The 22,427-nt window shown below is 42.2% G+C and overlaps 1 protein-coding gene and 1 long non-coding RNA gene across 2 annotated transcripts; both read right to left on the reverse strand.

Moving 5' to 3' along the window:
• Positions 1–1,895: 1,895 nt before the first annotated feature.
• On the reverse strand, positions 1,896–12,686 carry chrng (cholinergic receptor, nicotinic, gamma). The gene is made up of 12 exons (XM_029648739.2): positions 12,421–12,686; positions 10,178–10,317; positions 10,061–10,105; positions 9,812–9,936; positions 9,508–9,663; positions 8,723–8,820; positions 8,117–8,317; positions 6,256–6,370; positions 5,374–5,488; positions 4,579–4,852; positions 3,426–3,559; positions 1,896–3,286 (listed from the first exon to the last, which is right to left on the reverse strand). Exons 1-12 carry the CDS (start codon positions 12,491–12,493, stop codon positions 3,062–3,064), a joined length of 1,701 nt encoding a protein of 566 aa, XP_029504599.1. The 5' UTR covers positions 12,494–12,686; the 3' UTR covers positions 1,896–3,061.
• Positions 12,687–17,829: 5,143 nt separating this feature from the next.
• LOC115119851 (uncharacterized) lies at positions 17,830–19,928 on the reverse strand. Its single transcript, XR_003862045.2, has 2 exons — positions 19,360–19,928; positions 17,830–19,128 (listed from the first exon to the last, which is right to left on the reverse strand). It is a non-coding gene; the product is annotated as an uncharacterized LOC115119851 (long non-coding RNA).
• Between the last annotated feature and the right edge of the window lie 2,499 nt (positions 19,929–22,427).

The raw sequence follows: 22,427 nt of genomic DNA on the forward strand, positions 1-22,427 counted from the left end.
ACCCACAACAAACTCAAAGAATATGGCTGCCTAAATATGGTTCCCAATCAGAGACAACGATAAACACCTGCCTCTGATTGAGAACCACTCCAGACAGCCATAGACTTTGCTAGATCACCCCACTAGCTACAATCCCAATATATACACACCCACATACAAAAACCCATGCCACACCCTGGCCTGACCCAATACATGAAGATAAACACAAAATACTTCGACCAGGGCGTGACATTAGCCAAATACATTTAAACTCAGTTTTTCACAATTCCTGACATTTAATCCTAGTAGAAATTCACTGTCTTAGGTCAGTTAGGATCACCAATTTATTTTAAGAATGTGAAATGTCAGAATAATAGCAGAGTGATTTATATAAGCTTTTATTTCTTTCATCACATTCCCAGTGGGTCAGAAGTTTACATACACTCAATTAGTATTTGGTAGCATTGCCTTTAAATAGTTTAACTTGGGACAAACGTTTCGGGTAGCCTTCCACAAGCTTCCCACAATAAGTTGGATGAATTTTGGCCCATTCCTCCTGACAGAGCTGGTGTAACTGAGTCAGGTTTGTAGGCCTCCTTGCTCGCACACGCTTTTACGGTTCTGCCCCCAAATTTTCTATAGGCTGGAGGTCAGAGCTTTGTCGTGGCCACTCCAATACCTTGACTTTTTTGTCCTTAAGCCATTTTGCCACAACTTTGGAAGTATGCTTGGGGTCATTGTCCATTTGGAAGACCCATTTGTGACCAAGCTTTAACTTCCTGACTGATGTCTTGAGATATTGCTTCTATATATCCACATAATTTTCCTTGCTCATGATGCCATCCATTTTGTGAAGTGCACCAATCCTTCCAACAGCAAAGCACCCCCACAACATGATGCTGCCACCCCCGTGCTTCACGGTTTGGATGGTGTTCTTCGGCTTGCAAGCCTCCCCCATTTTCCTCCATTATGGAAAAACAGTTTCATCAGACCAGAGGACATTTCGCCAAAAAGTACGATCTTTGTCCCCATGTGCAGTTGCAAACCGTAGTCTGTCTTTATTATGGCGGTTTTGGAGCAGTGGCTTTTTCCTTGCTGAGCGGCCTTTCAAGTTATGTCGATATAGGACTCATTTTACTGTGGATATAGATACTTTTGTACCTGTTTCCTCCAGCATCTTCACACGGTCCTTTGCTGTTGTTCTGGGATTGATTTGCACTTTTCGCACCAAAGTACGTTCATCTCTAGGAGACAGAACACATCTCCTTCCCGAGCAGTATGGCGGTTGCGTGGTCCCATGGTGTTTATACTTGCGTACTATTGTTTGTGCAGATTAACGTGTTACCTTTGTTTGGAAATTGCTCCCAAGGATGAACCAGACTTGTGGAGTTCAACAGCCATGACAACAGCCATGACATCATTTTTGGGAATTTTCCAAGCTGTTTAAAGGCACAGTCAACTTTGTGTATGTAAACTTCTGACCCACTGGAATTGTGATACAGTGAAGTATACGTGAAATAATCTGTCTGTTACCAAGTGTTCGAAAAATTACTTGTGTCATGCACAAAGTAGATGTCCTAACCAACTTGCCAAAACTATAGTTTGTTAACAAGACATTTGTGGAGTGGTTGAAAAACAAGGTTTAATGACTCCAACCTATGTTTATGTAAACTTCCGACTTCAACTGTATATGTTATACCTAAAGGGGTCCTCAAATAGCTAAATGATTCATGGTATGACCATCTTAAAACAATTCCAGCTTTTTAAATGTTGCCATGTGTCAAGCACTTAACCTCTGAGGTCCACTCCCTGTCATCTCTTGATTGAAGTTAGTGGCTAGCAAGCAAGCAGCTGTGTTTTTCAAACAGGGGGGAGGGGGGACGACTCTGCCTCACACCCATACTACCAAAAGTTGCTATACCTTTACTTTTAATGAAACAAAGTTAATCTTCAAACAAAACAAAAAAAACATGTGTATGATCAACAATCTGGAGAAGAGAACACTGTGTTTGCTGATTAATATCAAAATCACAACGAAATTAACTATCTTACAAAAAACATGATGGATGATGGTTGCCCAGCATGGTCTCATAGACTAGACGTAACATAGTAAATGTAAATACGAGACACTCAAATTAATATGATATGTTATGTTCGGTATGGTTACATAAGATTGAAAGTAACTTAAGTAGGATGGTTGGTCGGGGTGGATGAGACGTATAGACGTATAATGCGAAGGTCTAGCAAACTAAAGGTTGTGTGTTTGAATCTTATCACATACAACTTTAGCATTTTGTCTAATTAGCATCTTTACAACTACTTACTACCTTTTAGCTACTGTGTAACTACGTAGCACGTTAGCTTAACTTTAATCCTAACCCTAACCTTAACCCTTAACCCTAGCCCCTAGCCAAGCTAACATTAGCCACCTAGCTAACGTTAACATTTGCCACCTAGCCAACGTTAGCGTTAGCCACCTAGTTAATGTTAGTAACAACAAATTGTAATTCGTAACATATATGTTTTGAAATCCATAACATATTGTACAAATTGTAATTCGTAACATATTATATAAAATGGATGGTGGACATCCACAAATTAATTCATACCTTAAGAAACGTAACATATCATACTAATTGGAGTATACCGGATTTACATTTGTTAGGTTACGTCTACCCCTGAGTCCAGGTTGGGTTGCCTTAAAGAAAGTAAACATAGCAGTGTGATAAAACTTTAGCATATTACTCAGTGGTAATATCTATGTTCAAAAATACCACCTTCAACCATTTCTCTGAAACACACATATCATACAAGGCATCAGTGTGTATGGTCAAGCATATCCCTTTGTAATTCGTATGGACATCTATAATCCACTGTCAAAATCTTTGTTGTCTCACTGAATGAACAAACTCATAAACTGCAAGACCTGTGACAGACCCACATGGTTTAGTTTCAGTCTCAGACCACCAATACATACATAATCAAAGATCTCTCAAAGCTTTCTGCAGCCACAATATCCTGTGCTAAAACCCATTCCTTTCTAGGGCCATTTTCAGACCTCTTCCTGGTTTATGGACATTTCTCAACCCAGTAGATTTTCACCAGTGTCATTCCCAGTGGGATCGGTGATGTTATTCCCTGACGGAGGAAGGTACTTCCTGGGATCACCAGGGAAAGGTACGGAGGGGGGCTGGTTGAAATGCCCCATCAGGAAGATTCCGATGGTGCCCATGAAGAACGACAGCGCCATGGCGATGAAGCACACCCTGTCAATCACCCGGCCAACCAGGAACCACTCCTCATTCTCCTGTTGTGACATCAGAGGTACAGGTCAGAGGGGAGACTCACTCTAAATGTTGGGAAATCAGTTTCCTTTCAGTAATGTTCTGGCACAAAATGGTAACTGTGCATCACCCAGGTGGGTGAAACACATTTGGGAGACTCACACTCTCAAAGTTGTTTTGTTGCCTTGCACTCTTGGCAATATGTTTGCAGGATTCCACACACTGGCGTACCTCCGGTGAAGCCTGGGCCAGGCTGGTCCCCAGGTCTTGTGCCGTACTCCCCTCAAGACTGTTATCTAGGGTCAAAGGTTAAAACAGAGATGTAACCTATACAAATTTCTTGTAATTTTCTCGCAGCTAAGATTGAAAATATGGTAACACTTTACATTAAACTGCCCTTATTATTGTGTAATTACACTGTACTTACAGCAGCAAACCTATCCTTAGCTTCATGTCCAGCTGCTGGTTCAACCCTAACCCTAGCTTCATGTCCAGCTGCTGGTTCAACCCTAACCCTAGCTTCATGTCCAGCAGCTGGTTCAAACCTAACCCTAGCTTCATGTCCAGCTGCTGGTTCAACCCTAACCCTAGCTTCGTGTCCAGCTGCTGGTTCAACCCTAACCCTAGCTTCATGTCCAGCTGCTGGTTCAACCCTAACCCTAGCTTCATGTCCAGCAGCTGGTTCAAACCTATCCCTAGCTTCATGTCCAGCTTGCTGGTTCAAACCTAACCCTAGCTTCATGTCCAGCAGCTGGTTCAAACCTAACCCTAGCTTCATGTCCAGCTGCTGGTTCAAACCTAACCCTAGCCTCATGTCCAGCTGCTGGTTCAACCCTAACCCTAGCTTCATGTCCAGCTGCTGGTTCAAACCTAACCCTAGCTTCATGTCCAGCTGCTGGTTCAACCCTAACCCTAGCTTCATGTCCAGCTGCTGGTTCAAACCTAACCCTAGCCTCATGTCCAGCTGCTGGTTCAACCCTAACCCTAGCTTCATGTCCAGCTGCTGGTTCAAACCTAACCCTAGCTTCATGTCCAGCTGCTGGTTCAACCCTAACCCTAGCCTCGTGTCCAGCTGCTGGTTCAAACCTAACCCTAGCTTCATGTCCAGCTGCTGGTTCAACCCTAACCCTAGCTTCATGTCCAGCTGCTGGTTCAAACCTAACCCTAGCTTCATGTCCAGCTGCTGGTTCAACCCTAACCCTTATCATAACCCTTATCCTAACCCTTATCCTTATCCTAAGTGGAGGGTAAGTACAGTGTGAACAAAAAATCCCAGCAATTCCCATTGTAATATTCTATGTGTAACCCTACTCACAGATCTTCTCCAGTGCAGATTTCATGAGGCCGTCTCTCTCTCTGAGCCTGGAGAACATGAGTTCAGACCGGGCCGTCTTCATGACGTATTCCTCTGCCTTGATGATGAGTCCTAGGGAGCTGCGACGCCGGCAGGGGTCTAGAAATATGTTACTCCCACTGTCGGTACTGTGACTGTGACCATTACCTGTTCCATCACTGAGGTCACAGTCCTCAGACGGTGTCCACGGTCGCGTCTGCATCCTCAGCAGCCGAGGCAGGATGTTCAGCAGGACCTGAGGTCAACATTGTCAAGGGTCAAAGGTCAACACCAGAGTTGGGGTAGGTAGCCTAGCGGTTAAGAGCATTGGGCCAATAACGAAAGGTCGCTGGTTCGAATCCCCTAGCATAAACTTTTGATGTGACCTTGAGCAAGGCACATAAACCCAATTGCTCCTGTAAGTGGCTCTGGATAAGAGCGTCTGCTAAATTACCAAAATGTAAATATGGGGCCAATTCGAATGGAAGATACTCAATTCAGGAAGTCTATTTATATATATACATGGATTACTTGTCCTTAGTTTATTGATAAATCATTCAAATTAGATTTTTAAAAATCTATTAGTGAATTAGAATTTCAGTTTAATTCCTGAATTGACCCCATGACCCCATCCCTGGTCCACACTACCAGTCCAGATCAGCCAAACTTCCCTTATGGCCTAACAAGCCATCCGGTAATGCAGAGGACCATATAAAACCACATTAGAGGCGTGGGACGCTTCTAACAAACTTGTTGGTCACAGTTTTACAGTCTTACCTTCCTGACTTTATTGTTCATGATGTGTGTATTGGGGGATCTTAGAGACAGGTTCAGCACGATGACACAGTTCATTACTATGATGGTGGCCACGGACATGACAAACATCAGGTACCTACAAAACACATGAGGCCATTAAAGCTAATGGTCAGGACTGCAGACAGGCTCTATAGATCTCTGTTATAGACCTCTATATAAGTGACCTGTTGTTATGTTGGACACCTACTGACAAAAAAATACGTTATTAAATATTTTGACATTTTTTGCAAAAATAAAGATTTAAGAAAATACAGGCAGGCACCACATTACTACAAGATAAAACAGCTCACTCAATCAAATATGATGGTCTATATAAGCCAACCTTTGATATAATAAAACAAATATTGAAAAGGTAGTGAAATGGGGGAATGTCTTAGTGTGATGTGGGAAGAATCCAATACTCTGCCTTGTATGTGGTACAAATCATATTATTGTGGGAACATCTCTTCTAAGAGTATGAATTAAGCGGTTTGAGAATGTTTGAATACTAAACAACCTGCCTCCACATAGTTTGAATTACAATACCAACACTGTAGTCGGTCAAAGCTGTGTGCTGGAAAACCTTGGTAGAGCATGGGTAAAGTACAGTAGGCATTGTGTGAATTTCCTTTCTTTTTATCGACTTCGACCTATGGCTACTTCTCACTTAAAACATCGTTATTTTTGTTTTTAATAGAATAACATATTAGAACTAGAAGGTCGTTTTCCATTAAGAAAATTGTGTGACTTGCTTCCACTCATTATACGTTTTTTTTGTGGTAGTTGAGGAAATGTAAAAATTTTACTTAAAGGGAAGCAGTAAAATATAGTCTAAGTAAATGATATTAAAATAAGTGGTCCTACTTTCCGATAAGAGGAACAGTCTGGGAGGTTTCTGGGACCTTGTTGGCTATGAGGATGAGGAAGACAGTCTGGGCCAGGAGAATCATGATGGACACGGTGCACTTCTGACCCCCAGCTGACCAAAACCAAAATCAGATCACAAGCACAGAGAGTCAATCAGTTGATGAAAATCTACATTTACATTGATATTTTACATTTACATTTACATTGATATTTTACATTTACATTGATATTTTACATTTACATTGATATTTACATTCACATTTACATTGATATTTACATTTACATTGATATTTACATTTACATTGATATTGATATTTACATTTACATTGATATTTACATTTACATTGATATTTACATTTACATTGATATTTACATTTACATTGATATTTACATTTACATTGATATTGATATTTACATTTACATTGATATTTACATTTACATTGATATTTACATTTACATTGATATTTTACATTCGCATTTACATTGATATTTACATTTACATTTACATTGATATTTACATTTACATTTACATTGATATTTACATTTACATTGATATGTACATTTACATTGATATTTACATTTACATTGATACTTACATTTACATTTACATTGATATTTACATTTACATTGATATGTACATTTACATTAATATTTACATTTACATTGATATTTTACATTCACATTTACATTGATATTTACATTTACATTTACATTGATATTTACATTTACATTGATATGTACATTTACATTGATATGTACATTTACATTGATATTTACATTTACATTGATATTTACATTTACATTTACATTTACATTCACATTTACATTGATATTTACATTTACATTGATATTTACATTTACATTGATATTTTACATTTACATTGATATTTACATTCACATTTACATTGATATTTACATTCACATTTACATTGATATTTACATTTACATTGATATGTACATTTACATTGATATGTACATTTACATTGATATTTTACATTCACATTTACATTGATATTTACATTCACATTTACATTGATATTTACATTTACATTGATATTTACATTTACATTGATATTTTACATTTACATTGATATTTACATTCACATTTACATTGATATTTACATTTACATTGATATTTACATTTACATTGATATTTACATTTACATTGATATTTTACATTTACATTGATATTTACATTCACATTTACATTGATATTTACATTTACATTGATATTTACATTTACATTGATATTTTACATTTACATTGATATTTTATATCTACATTTACATTGATATTTCAGTCATTTATGCGGAGCGACATGCAGTTCATCATACTGTATGTACTGGGTTTCACAAGCATCTGTAGGTGTATCAGAAGTGTTACCGGGTAGGTTAGGTGAATGTCTTGAGTGCGGACTATGAGTGTGTGTGTGTGTGTGTGTGTGTGTGTGTGTGTGTGTGTGTGTGTGTGTGTGTGCATACGCGTGTACATGTGTAGGCGTCCGTGTGTGGGTGTGTGTGTGTGTGTGTGTGTGTGTGTGTGTGTGTGTGTGTGTGTGTGAACGTGGGTGTGCATACGCGTGTACATGTGTAGGCGTCCGTGTGTGGGTGTGTGTGTGTGTGTGTGTGTGTGTGTGAACGTGGGTGTGCATACGCGTGTACATGTGTAGGCGTCCGTGTGTGTGTGTGTGTGTGTGTGTGTGTGTGTGTGTGTGTGTGTGTGTGTGTGTGTGTGTGTGTGTGTGTGTGTGTGTGTGAACGTGGGTGTGTGTGTGTGTGTGTGTGTGAACGTGGGTGTGCATACGCGTGTACATGTGTAGGCGTCCGTGTGTGGGTGTGTGTGTCCATGCAGTCGTCACCTTTGGCAGGCAGGAAGTAGACGAGCAGGCCCAGGGATGAGATGAGGACACAGGGAACGATGATGTTGATGACATAGAACAGAGGTTTCCTCTGGATCATCAGGAAGAACACCACTTCCTGGTACTCTAACTCATCTTTAGTGTAGCGCTGGTTAATCATCTTCTTAGCAGGCCTGTGTTTGATGATCCACTCCCCATTCTCTGACAACAGACGAGAGCTAATATAGTATATAGTAATATAATAATAATAATAATATAATATAATATATAGAGTTAATATGAATAGTGTCATGGCTCCCATGTATGCTGCTTAGAACATTATCCAATTCTGTCTAGAATGAGATTACGAGAAAACAAGAGAACAAGAGAATGTTTTAAATCCTCTTCAGTTCCCAGATGATGCAATAACTTTGTATTTGTTTTTAAGAAACAGAACCCAAATTGAATTGAACGTTTATTGACGATTCTATGAAATTTTTTTGGTCTTGTTGTAAAATGCTCTCATGTTATCCTCTGTTCCCTAATGTTCCTTGTATTTTTCATACGCTCACAAAAAAAACAACATAAATCAATCAAGGTGTTTGCGGCGCAGGGTTACTACAATACCTGTAAAAGCCTCGGGGTCGATCACCACCCACTCCACAGGCTGGTTGTCCTCCTCTGTGAGAACTAGTTCTATCTCGTTAGCGTTGTAGGTCTGGGAACTGAACACAGGGAGAGAGGAAACAGTCATCCATAACCGTGAAACTAAAAACAGAACACACTCCACTGACACACCAATAAGCTGCTTCTCATATTGACTAACTTGATGTTTTTTTGTATTTATGGTTTAATTGATTGGTTTCCCAGACCATTTTGCGTACACTTTGGGTTGGATTAAATCCCTATTGTGGAAGATCCAGGTTATAGCTCGAGTGAAATTTAAAGGCAATGTTCCTGCGTTCGCAGAGACTGCATTCACAGTAAATGCTGCATGTGTCAGCAGAATCGGAAATGAACTTTACATTTTAACAGAGCTTTGCGATGCGGATTGAATCCAGCCTCTACTCAATTCTTTCAGATCTGCTGAAGGGGTACACAGTATAACGGCACAGGGAAGTTCAGGGCGAACTAGTCAGTTGCAACCAAAATGTCTAGTCTGCATTTAACCCAAACCCACTGAATCAAAGAAGTGTTGGGGCTTAATCAACGTCATCAGCACCCGGGAAGCAGTTGTTGTCAGGGGGTTAACTGCCTTGGTCAAGGGCAGAATGGCATTTTCCGTCTTGGGGATTCGAACCAGCAACCTTTTCAGGTAACTGGCCCAACGCTCTTAACCGCTAGGCTACCTGCAGCTGGTGGTTATATTCAGTTGAGATTAGTCATTAGTGGGGTGTGTGTGACGCCCATACCGGAACACCATGGTGCAGTTCTGCCAGTCGAAGGGGAAGTAGTTCACGGTGATGGAGCAGGCGCTGCGATAGATGGCAGGAGGCAGCCAGTACACACAGCCACCAGGAGACACCAGGGCATTACAGTACATGGCTATCTCAAACTTTCCGTCTACACTTTGGAGAGAGAGAGAGAGAGAAAGGAGGGAGGTTATGTATGGGATCACATGTTTTGTCCTAACATGGATGCCGTTATCATGAATCTGCAGTGTTCCCTTGGCCAGCACGTTAAGTAATGATTTTACGTCGTGCTTTCTAGACTCACTTGTTCTCCAGGATGATGTCAGGCAGCCAGATGCTCTTGGATGGGATCCTCATCTGGGAGGTGAGGTTTCCGTACAGGACAGACCTGGGAGGTTGGTCCCACCTCAGCCTGTAGTCACACCATTTCTGACAATTGAAAAAGCAGATAACAAATAGAATATGAAAGGAAACGAAGACAAAGAGTTGAGTGACATGGTGTGGTACTAAGCCACTGTGTGAGTGTTTAACCTGAGTCAACAAGGGATTTTACCATTTCAATCCAGACGCTGGTTGTAAGGGCTTCTTCCTTTTCATTCTAGGGATGGAAAGCAAGATGATCACACACACACACACACACACACACACACACACACACACACACACTGACCAGGGAAATAAGGTTGGTGAGGGTCATCTTGACGGTGACCTGTGTAATGTCACCACTCTTCTCCATGGGCCGGACGTTCTTGTTGTAGCCTCTCATCAGGTCCTTGAACAGCTCCCCCTCCAGGTTCACCCCTGCTACTGCTGAGATACCATCAGAGACAAAATGATTGAGTGAGATAGAGAGAGACACATTGTGAGATACAATGAGAGACACCAAGTGGGTTACAGTGAGAGAGACAAATAGTGAGATAGAGGGAGATAAGGTGAGATAGATGGAGATAGAAGGAGATAGAGGGAGATAGAGTGAGTTATTAATACTTCAATAGGGGAACACACAAGGTTGGATGTCAGCTAAAACGACATGATATATACAAAAAAATGTGGACACCCCTTCAAATGAGTGGATTCAGCTTTTTCAGCCACACCCGTTGATGACAGGTGTATAAAATGAAGCACACAGCCATGCAAACTCTATAGACAAACATTGGCAGTAGAATGGCCTTACTGAAAAGCTCAGTGGCTTTCAATGTGGCACCGTTCCAACAAGTCAGTTTGTCAAATCTCTGCCCTGCTAGAGCTTCCCCTGGTCAACTGTAAGTGTTGTTATTGTGAAGTGGAAACGTCTAGGAGCAACAACGGCTCATCCGCAAAGTGGTAGGCCCCTCAAGCTCACAGTACGGGACAGCCGAGTGCGTGGCATGTAAAAATCAACTGTCCTCGGTTGCAAGACTCACTACCAAGTTTCAAACTGCCTCTGGAAGCAACATCAGCACAATAATTGTTAGTCGGGAGCTTCATTAAATGGGTTTCCATTGCAATGCCAAGCGTTGGCTGGTGTAAAGCTCGACGCCATTGGACTCTGGAGAAGTGGAAACGTGTTCTCTGGAGTGATGAATCCCACTTCACCATCTGGCAGCAAATTTCCTGCAGCAAATTATTCTTTCAATGTGATATACAAACAGCTAAATATGTATTTTATTCCAGCTTCAAAGACATAAAAAACAAACATTGTCAAGATATGCCAGGATATGCATATAATTGGTACCATTGGAAAGAAAACACTTTGAAGTTTGTAGAAATGTTAAAATAATGTAGGAGAATATAACACAATAGATATGGTAGGAGAAAATCCAAAGAAAAACCAATCAGAATTTTAATTTTTTGAGAGACCGTGCTCTTACAATGGAAAGTATAGGGGCATACTGAATTCTAGCTCCCAGGATGCAATTCCTATGGTTTCCACAGGGGGTCAGCAGTCTATGTTCAAGGTTTCAGTCTTGTAACTTCCAAAACGAATAAGAAATATCAGTTTTAGTACAGGGACACAGTCTTGGAAATTTGTGTTTGGGCACGCCATGAAGACAAGACGCACCTGCTAAAATCCTATTGTACATACTTCTTTCCGCAAGAAACATTATAGTTTGATTACATTTTAGAGTATCTGATGAGTAAATATTATATTATAAATATATTTTGACTTGTTGAAACTAAGTTTAGGGGTAGATTTTTGGATGTTGAACGATTGGATTACTCAAATCGATGGCGCCAACTAAACATACTTTTTTTATCTAACAAAACAACACTACATGTTATAGCTGGAACCCTTTGGATGACAAATCAGAGGAAGATATTCCAAAAGTACGTGAATATTTTATTTCTATTTGTGAATTTATGAAACCTGTGCCGGTGGAAAAATATTTTGATGTGGGGTGCAATCCTGAAACAATCACATGGCATGTTTTCACTGTAATAGATACGGTAAATCGGACGGTACTGTTATATTAACAATAGTTTAATCTATCAACCGAAAGAAGACACTTGTATGTACCTAAATGTTTAATATCCATCATTTTTATGATAATTTATTTGAATTGCGCACCCTCCAGTTTCACCCGGAAGTTGTCCCGCTAGTGGGAGGCCTCGGCTTAAGAAGTTTTTAATAAAAGACAGCTTCCCTAAGGGACTTTTTTTTGTTGATCATACAAAAATAGCTCAACTATTTTTAATAGTTTATTCTGTTCTCTAGTGACACTTTTAAATCATGCAAAACATTTGTGCCATTTTGAAGTGTATGTATAAAGCTTTAAACTCATTGTCATAATGCTTCTGCCAACCGCTCAGAAAGCCTGTATAAGCTACACATCCCATAACCTGACATTCCACCAAATACCAATAAAATACCAATTGAAATACCTGTAGAAACTAGCCATGCTTATACAGTAAAGTGGAAGCTAACATTCTTACCAGTAGTGAAGATGAAGAGAAATATCCATAGACCGAGTGGTAGAAAGCGTTGAGAACCTGCGTTGAGATCCATCTCTGGGACTGAGATTATTGTTTCACACCGACACTACTCTTTAGGTTTGGCTGCCACCTGGACATTCCAGTGCAGTGTGTGTGTGTGTGTGTGTGTGTGTGTGTGTGTGTGTGTGTGTGTGTGTGTGTGTGTGTGTGTGTGTGTGTGTGTGTGTGTGTGTGTGTGTGTGTGTGTGTGTGAGGTGGTCAGGGTTGTGTCAGTTTCAGGGGAGGGTTTACTGTCTTATGGCCCTAAAAGTATTTCTGGAGCACTACACTCCTGCTGTCCAACCCAGGACTGCATTGTCAGCTGTCACAACGCACGCACGCACGCACAAAAACACACACACACACACACACACACACACCCACGGCACTGGAATGTGTAGCGACCCTTTTACGTGCTCCTTACCCATTATTTAATTTTGTGTTTTATTACACTGATCGTAACTTTTTTTGTACATAATGTTATCGCCATCATTTCCTATGACCAAAAAGAACAGCGATCACTAACCTCGATTTGTATGAAGATTTCCACTTCAAAGATTCGGAGGCACAGGATGTACTGCTCACCCCGGACCAGGCCCTCATCCCCGAAAATCGGAAGAGAAAGATACGGCGATATAGAGATCAACATGGGGGCACCCTGATGAAACTACAATATAGAGGTCAATGTGAGGGCACCCTGATGAAACTACAATATAGAGGTCAATGTGAGGGCACCCTGATGAAACTACAATATAGAGGTCAATGTGAGGGCACCCTGATGAAACTACAATATAGAGGTCAACGTGAGGGCACCCTGATGAAACTACAATATAGAGGTCAACGTGGGGGCACCCTGTTGAAACTATGATATAGAGGTCAACGTGGGGGCACCCTGATGAAACTACGATATAGAGATCAACGTGGGGGCACCCTGATGAAACTACGATATAGAGGTCAACGTGGGGGCACCCTGATGAAACTACGATATAGAGGTCAACGTGGGGGCACCCTGATGAAACTACAATATAGAGGTCAACGTGGGGGCACCCTGTTGAAACTATAATATAGAGGTCGACGTGGGGGCACCCTGATGAAACTACGATATAGAGGTCAACGTGGGGGCACCCTGATGAAACTACGATATAGAGATCAACGTGGGGGCACCCTGATGAAACTACGATATAGAGATCAACGTGGGGGCACCCTGATGAAACTACGATATAGAGGTCAACGTGGGGGCACCCTGTTGAAACTATAATATAGAGGTCGACGTGGGGGCACCCTGATGAAACTACGATATAGAGGTCAACGTGGGGGCACCCTGATGAAACTACGATATAGAGGTCAACGTGGGGGCACCCTGATGAAACTACGCCAGCGAGTAAATAAACCGTCTCTACCCTCTGTTCTACTGGTGAATCTACAATCACTGGAGAACTAACTGGATGAACTCTGTTCAAGACTATTCTGTCAACGGGACCTGAAAACTGTAATATCCTATGCTTGGCTGAACAAGGACATGGATAATATACAACTAGTTGTTTTTTCTATGCATCGGCAGGATAGAACGACAGTGTCAGGTACGCTCAATGGGGTAGTGTGTGTCTCCTTGGTAACAACAGCTGATGTGCGATCTTTAATATTAAGGAGGTCTCGAGGTTCTGCTCACCTGAGTTAGAATACTTCATGTTAAAACTTGTTAGGGAAGTGCTCCCGCTGTGGGAACATCAATCAGCGGAAATTTCAAGTGCGCCACTTATAGTTTTTGATAAAACTCAAACTTTCATTAAAATGCACATACAATGTACTGAATTAAAGCTACACTCGTTGTGAATCTATCCACCAAGTCAGATTTGTAAAATGCTTTTCGGCGAAAGCATGAGAAGCTATTATCTGATAACATGTACCCCCAAAATACTGCAACGTCACCTAACGACAGATTTTGCAATAGCCGGGGCTACCCAAAACGCAGAAATAAAATATAAAACATTCATTACCTTTGACGAGCTTCTTTCTTGGCACTCCTAGATGTCCCATAAACATCATTTTGGGTATTTTTTCGATTAAATCCGTCCATATATAGCCTAGATATCGATCTATGAAGAGTGTGCGATCAATGAAAAAAATAGCGTTTTTTATCGTAACGTTTTTTAAATTAAAAAAGTCGACGATAAACTTTCACAAAACACTTCGAAATACTTTTGTAATGCAACTTTAGGTATTAGTAAACGTTAATAAGCGATCGAATTGATTACGAGGCGAAGTATATTCTATAGCTGTCCGTCTGGAAATAATGTCCGGGTAAATCTCAACCAAAATATCCGGTCGGATACCTGAAGAAATGGCTTGTCTCTTCTTCGTTTGACCAAGAAACAAATCGTAGGCAAATGACAAGACTATTGACATCGTGTGGAATCTGTAGGTATTGCAACCTCGACTTCATTTAATCTGGGTCACCTTTAACAATTGGTTGAAGAGGCGCATGGATATTTTTTTCCATTTTCAGTGATCAGATTTTCCTGCACTTTTCGATGAAACGCACTTTCTGTTATAGTCACAGCCGTGATTTAAACAGTTTTAGAAACGTCTGAGTGTTTTCTATCCACACATACTAATCATATGCATATACTATATTCCTGGCATGAGTAGCAGGGCGCTGAAATGTTGCGCGATTTTTAACAAAAAGCTGCGAAAATTCGCAGCCTCCCTAAGAGGTTTTAAGCTGTAGAACATAATATTTACCCTGTGAGGTTTTCATGTATATTTTTCATAGCTGTTTACCAGACCAATTCTCAATCCATTAAATGTATTTGTAAAACCCTTTTTAAGGTGCTTATACAGAAACCGAGCCTAAAAACCCAGAGAGCAAGCAATGCAGATGTAGAAGCACGGTGGCTAGGAAAAACTGATAGCACCTAGCCATCATGAGGCGACCGACAGCAACTAGCCATCATGAGGCGACAGCAGCTAGCCTTCATGAGGCGACCGACAGCAACTAGCCGTCATGAGGTGACCGACAGCAACTAGCCGTCATGAGGTGACAGCAACTAGCCGTCATGAGGCGACAGCAACTAGCCGTCATGAGGCGACAGCAACTAGCCGTCATGAGGCGACAGCAACTAGCCGTCATGAGGCGACAGCAACTAGCCGTCATGAGGCGACAGCAACTAGCCGTCATGAGGCGACAGCAACTAGCCGTCACGAGGCGACAGCAACTAGCCGTCATGAGATGACAGAAACTAGCCGTCATGAGGCGACAGGAACTAGCCATCATGAGATGACAGAAACTAGCCGTCATGAGGCGACAGCAACTAGCCGTCATGAGGCAACAGCAACTAGCCGTCATGAGGCGACAGGAACTAGCCATCATGAGGCGACAGGAACTAGACGTCATGAGGCGACAGCAACTAGCCCTCATAAGGTGTCAGTAACTACTGTAGCCATCATGAAATGACAGCAGCTAGCCATCATGAGGCGATAGCAACTAGCCATCATGAGGTGACAGCAACTAGCCGTCATGAGGCGACAGCAGCTAGCTGTCATGAGCCGCCAGCAGCTAGCCATCATGTGGCGACAGCAACTAGCCGTCATGAGGCGACCGACAGCAACTAGCAGTCATGAGGCGACAGCAGCTAGCCATCATGTGGTGTCAGCAACTAGCCGTCATGAGGCGACCGACAGCAGCTAGCCATCATGAGGTGTCAGCAACTACTGTAGCCATCATGAGGCGACAGCAGCTAGCCATCATGAGGTGACAGCAAGTAGCCGTCATGAGGCGACAGCAAGTAGCCGTCATGAGGCAACCGACAGCAGCTAGCCGTCATGAGGCGACCGACAGCAGCTAGCCATCATGAGGTGTCAGCAACTACTGTAGCCATCATGAGAAGACAGCAACTCGCACCCTGATGGAAAAATCCCTCTAATATTGCTCCTGTAATTCACAGCCAGGCTCAGTTTACAGAGTCCCTAGGGAGATCGTTTGTGTATGGGACATATTTGGAATGATTTAGTGATAATAGCTTTGCTTACTGGCATGGAGAGCATTTGCTGTGGTGTCTGTGATGTGTGTCTGTCAGTCTGTTGGCCAGACAAAACATTTTCGCCATCGTCCTATATGTGTATTTACCACTTCTTAGAATATATTATTGCAGTTTTGCTTGAATATTAGCATTGATTTCCAGATTTCAGGACTGATATGGGATCAGCAAGAAAAATCATTATTCTACTGGTTTATAGCACATAACACTCATAATATGATACAGTGGTCCTCAAACTCAGTCCTGGGGACCACAAACATGTATTTTTTTGCCCTAGCACTACACAGCTGATTCCAACAATCAACTCATCACCAAGCTTTAATTATGTGAATCAGCTGTATAGAGCAAGGGTGAAAACAAAATGTGCACCGGAGTTTGGAGAACGCTGACATAATATAATAACAACATGACAGACCTCTTAACATCTGATGTAAGCTTAACAACTACTGACTTTACACTGTCATCATGTGATTATTCATTTTAAGAGATCCCACTGTCGAAAGTTTCAGCTCAGATCCAAACCTTGAGGCCAAAGCCCTCTGATGCCATATGAAAGAAACTGTAGGCTAGCTAGGCTGGGTGGATAACTTGATGTTGTGGAACAGATGTATAGGCTTACATTATGTTTATACAGCTGTTGCCCTGTTGCCTATTCTCCCGAGTCCCAACCTGGCTAGCTCTTTTTAGGAGCCCCATACTTCTCATGCTTTCCCTCTGGGGCAGTGATGAGCATAGGATATGTAGTGTGTGCAGGCTTTTTTCCTCAGCCCAGCTTCAATAGATCTGATTCAATAATTATGGTCTTCATAATAGATGACTAGTTGAATCTTGAATGGCTCAACTTCCATTGAGCCCTGAGTCAACTTCTTCACAAAAGCTAGTCTGAGACAGACATTCCATTCTTTTCCCCAACTCTGACCACCATCATCACCCAAATAACTTTCCCTATCAGGGTGAGATCTGATATGTGAACTGTAGGTCTGTCAACACAGCTGCAGTTGTTTCTGGTAGATCAAGCCAATTGTTTGTTGATAGTGTGTATACAAACCATCCAAATCATGTCAGACCTGAAAGACAATCCCATATCTATGACCAGGGTCTGGGAATAGGGATAAGGGCTATGGAGATGAGGGGTAGGGGTTGATGGTTCCCTTCCCCCTATCATTCCTCCAGCCTGGATCACAGCAGCTGCTGTGTTGACAGGAAAGCTAATGTTAAAGAGTCAACATTATGCTTATTCTGGTCCACTGTAGACGATGGACAAAACAAATGAGACCTTGATTCAACCTCTTACTTGAGGTTGAATTAAGAAGGACCATGATTGATTAATTGATAGATTTTTAAAAATAATTTATAAATGAATGAGATCAGAGTTGAAACAAGGACAAGCGTTCACTGCTGTGCACTTCACATTACCTTACAGCATACTGTATCACCACTTCACATTACCTTACAGCATACTGTATCACCACTTCACATTACCTTACAGCATACTATATCACCACTTCACATTACCTTACAACATACTGTATCACCACTTCACATTACCTTACAGCATACTGTATCACCACTTCACATTACCTTACAGCATACTGTATCACCACTTCACATTACCTTACAGCATACTGTATCACCACTTCACATGACCTTACAGCATACTGTATCACCACTTCACATTACCTTACAGCATACTGTATCACCACTTCACATTACCTTACAGCATACTGTATCACCACTTCACATTACCTTACAGCATACTGTATCACCACTTCACATTACCTTACAGCATACTGTATCACCACTTCACATTACCTTACAGCATACTGTATCGCCAAGCACAGAAGATAATAATTTTACTGAGATTTTTTACAAAAATACAAAGCATGTCTCTCTATGCAAATAAATATAGCAAAACGAAGATACCAACGTACAGCATGTACAATCAATGCTTTAGGATTGTTTTCAAAAGACAGACATTTTTTAATTTAAACCGGCTCATAGAATGGGCTGCGTCTCACTGTATTATGCCAGCCATGGAGAACAACAAGATATCTCCATGAACGGTTGCAAGGCACACATTCAAGGCTGTGTGTACAGATAGAGGTCAGAGGTCAGGCTCTCCAGTGGGCTGAAATTATATCATATTGTAATGTCCCACTCCTGTCTGTGTTCTTCAGAGAGTACAAGCAGAGTTGCTTTGAGAGAATCACAGGTGATATACTGACACAGATATGGCAGCTCTATGTGTGTGTGTGTGTGTATATTATGTTTAGTTCTCCTAGAATGCCCACCGCCTGCCCTCTCTCCTCCCATCTGAATGAGTAGTCTCCAGTCTCCTGGTCACTTCTGGGTTCATTTCCACAGCAGATAATGTCTATGGTCTCTGCCGCCACAAGCTGACTCCAGACCACTTCTTCACTGAGTCTTTGACGTGTGTTTGTTCTGTTGTTGATAGTGTTTACGTTTTGAGAGCTCCCAGCGCCAGAGCGATGATGCGTGGCATTCTACGGTAGAAGGACCCGTTCTCCAAACCCACCAGGCTGTAAAAGGTCAGAGGTCGACCCCCCACCACCACCTTGACCTGTGCCTCGTACAGACCCCGAACGTTCTTAGAGCTCAGGTCTACTAGCACCTGAGAGGAGAGGAGAGGAGAGGAGAGAAAAGAGAGAGTGTGACGTAGAAGTCCGTCACTGGCCGCGGGCAGCATTTGGTTCTTTAACGCACACACATATTCATGACTCCTCCCTGCGCCATTATAAGATAAGTTAACAATGTGGGTCGACACACAAATTAACTTCTGTCTTGGTGCATGCATTTCACACTTGTCAATGTTCATATTTGAGAGATACAATAATTATTATACTTATCAATGTTGTGGATGAGCGCATTGTTTGTTTGTTCTGTTCCTCTCTCTCCATCTCTGTAGCTTCCGGGTATGCTGGAAAAGGACCCGAGCTAAGGGAATTGGGTTGGCTTTATAGTGCCTGTCCCAAATGGCTCATTAATGCATACGGGCATATTGAAAGATATTGTCAGTAGTGATGTAATGTTGTGATATTGTTTAAAACCGTGTTGCAATGTATATCCTTTAGTATGTTTAGTTCATGGAAAATGTAGGTTTGTATTGTTAATTGATTAATTAATTAGGGTTAATTGTTCTGAGGGGAGGGGCTAGCCCTACAAAAGGAGCCTCTCTTTCAGTTATGGAGAGGCATTTTGGATTGAGCTGTGGATGGGGCAGCATTGTTTTTAAGCTGTCCCATAAGGTAGACGTTGATGGCAGTACTGTTGTTTTTTGTTCCGGAATCACTTGTAAATAAACACCTTTGCACAGAAGAACTTTTGCGGCTCCGCCATCTTTTTATTTTGATAGAGGTTAGGTTATCCAGTTTAGCCTTCTGGCCTACTCTACGAGAGAGAGAGAGAATGGAATGAAACAGTTATACAGTGACACATCAATTGAAGGAAGAACAAGTGATAAAGTCTGAGTGGTTTGAGTTTACTTGTATTTGACATTATATACCAGGGTTTGGCTAAATTTAGAAGTTTGGAATTGGCTCGCATTCAACTCAGGAGTTGAAATTATACATTTGTTAATTGAATTGGACACCCCCACAGTATGTACAATTAGAATTTGAGTTTGAGTGACATTAAATATTATTTCATTCAGTGCATTTCAAATCAATTCCAATCAGTCATAGAACATGAGTGTTTCATTGAATCTGAGAGGTCACACTTCCAAAGAATATCACTTTCCTCTGGAAACAATGTTCATATATTCTTTTAACATTAGTGTATAGAATAGCCAATTATATTTCCACTAACGATTTCATTGTTTGGCTTCTTTTTGAAGGCCTCAGGGTCAAACTAATGCATTCTAGGAAATGTAGCATTTTCCCTATATTGAACAAAAATGTAAGTGATTCATGAAATATAATAATATTTGCATCCAGGTTTTGTTTTGATCATTCATTTTAAGAGAGTTTGTCCTGAAAATCAATTGTTTCAACAATATAGTATGTGCACGTACAGTTGAAGTCAGAAGATCACATTCACTTAGGTTGGAGTCATTAAAACTCATTTTTCAACCACTCCACAAATGTCTTGTTAACAAACTATAGCTTTGGCAAGTCAGTTAGGACATCTACTTTGTGCATGACACAAGTAATTTTTCCAACAACTGTTTACAGACAGATTATTTCACTGTATCATAATTCCAGTGGGTCAGAAGTTTACATACACTAAGTTGACTGTGCCTTTAAACAGCTTGGAAAATTCCAGAAAATGATGTCATGCTTTAGAAGCTTCTGATATGCTAATTGACATAATTTGAGCCAATTGGAAGTGTACCTGTGGATGTATTTCAAGCCTACCTTCAAACTCAGTGCCTTTTTGCTTGAACTTCAAGGGAAAATCAAAAGAAATCAGCCAAGAACTCAGAAAAAAAATTGTAGACCTCCACAAGTCTGGTTCAATCTCTACATAATATGTCCCTTGTAAATAGACCCCGTAAATACTGAAGTGTAACTCACTTCCTGGAAGTTCGTGTGGAGGTTCTTGGTGGGGATGCCCAGGACCCACTTGTACGTGTCTCTGATTCCACTCACATGCTGGGTAGGCTCTGCTACTCAAACATGCACATCCAACCTGTTATTATGCTGCTAATATCCAGTACTGCTGATGCTAACACACACGCATACATAGATTCTATGAATGGGGCTAGGAGTTTAAAACCTGGGGCTACAGAGACCTGGAGCTATAGGAGACCTGGGGCTACAGAGACCTGGGGCTATAGGAGACCTGGGGCTATAGGAGACCTGGGGCTACAGAGACCTGGGGCTATAGGAGACCTGGAGCTACAGAGACCTGGGGCTATAGGAGACCTGGGGCTATAGGAGACCTGGGGCTATAGGAGACCTGGGGCTATAGGAGACCTGCGGCTATAGGAGACCTGCGGCTATAGGAGACCTGGGGCTATAGGAGACCTGGGGCTACAGAGACCTGGGGCTACAGAGACCTGGGGCTACAGAGACCTGGGGCTATAGGAGACCTGGAGCTATAGGAGACCTGGGGCTATAGGAGACCTGGGGCTATAGGAGACCTGGGGCTACAGGAGACCTGGGGCTACAGGAGACCTGGGGCTATAGGAGACCTGGGGCTATAGGAGACCTGGGGCTACTGAGACCTGGAGCTATAGGAGACCTGGGGCTACTGAGACCTGGAGCTATAGGAGACCTGGGGCTATAGGAGACCTGGAGCTATAGGAGACCTGGGGCTACAGAGACCTGGGGCTATAGGAGACCTGGGGCTATAGGAGACCTGGGGCTATAGGAGACCTGGAGCTATAGGAGACCTGGGGCTATAGGAGACCTGGGGCTACTGAGACCTGGAGCTATAGGAGACCTGGGGCTATAGGAGACCTGGGGCTATAGGAGACCTGGGGCTACAGAGACCTGGGGCTATAGGAGACCTGGGGCTATAGGAGACCTGGGGCTATAGGAGACCTGGGGCTACAGAGACCTGGAGCTATAGGAGACCTGGGGCTATAGGAGACATGGGGCTATAGGAGACCTGGAGCTATAGGAGACCTGCGGCTATAGGAGACCTGGGGCTATAGGAGACCTGGGGCTATAGGAGACCTGGGGCTATAGGAGACCTGGGGCTACAGAGACCTGGAGCTATAGGAGACCTGGAGCTATAGGAGACCTGGGGCTATAGGAGACCTGGGGCTACAGAGACCTGGGGCTATAGGAGACCTGGGGCTATAGGAGACCTGGGGCTACTGAGACCTGGAGCTATAGGAGACCTGGAGCTATAGGAGACCTGGGGCTATAGGAGACCTGGGGCTATAGGAGACCTGGGGCTACTGAGACCTGGAGCTATAGGAGACCTGGAGCTATAGGAGACCTGGGGCTATAGGAGACCTGGGGC

This window comes from Oncorhynchus nerka, linkage group LG9b, assembly GCF_034236695.1.
Source record: "Oncorhynchus nerka isolate Pitt River linkage group LG9b, Oner_Uvic_2.0, whole genome shotgun sequence".
NCBI lineage: Eukaryota > Metazoa > Chordata > Actinopteri > Salmoniformes > Salmonidae > Oncorhynchus > Oncorhynchus nerka.

What these genes read in the sequence shown, in the direction of transcription:
- chrng (XM_029648739.2), bottom strand. Translation starts at nt 12,493, where the DNA reads ATGGATCTCAACGCAGGTTCTCAACGCTTTCTACCACTCGGTCTATGG. An exon ending in GACATCATCCTGGAGAACAA is followed by an intron (nt 9,664 to 9,811) that starts GTGAGTCTAGAA and finishes CTCTCTCCAAAG; the next exon opens with TGTAGACGGAAAGTTTGAGA. An exon ending in TGAACAATAAAGTCAGGAAG is followed by an intron (nt 4,853 to 5,373) that starts GTAAGACTGTAA and finishes TGTTGACCTCAG; the next exon opens with GTCCTGCTGAACATCCTGCC.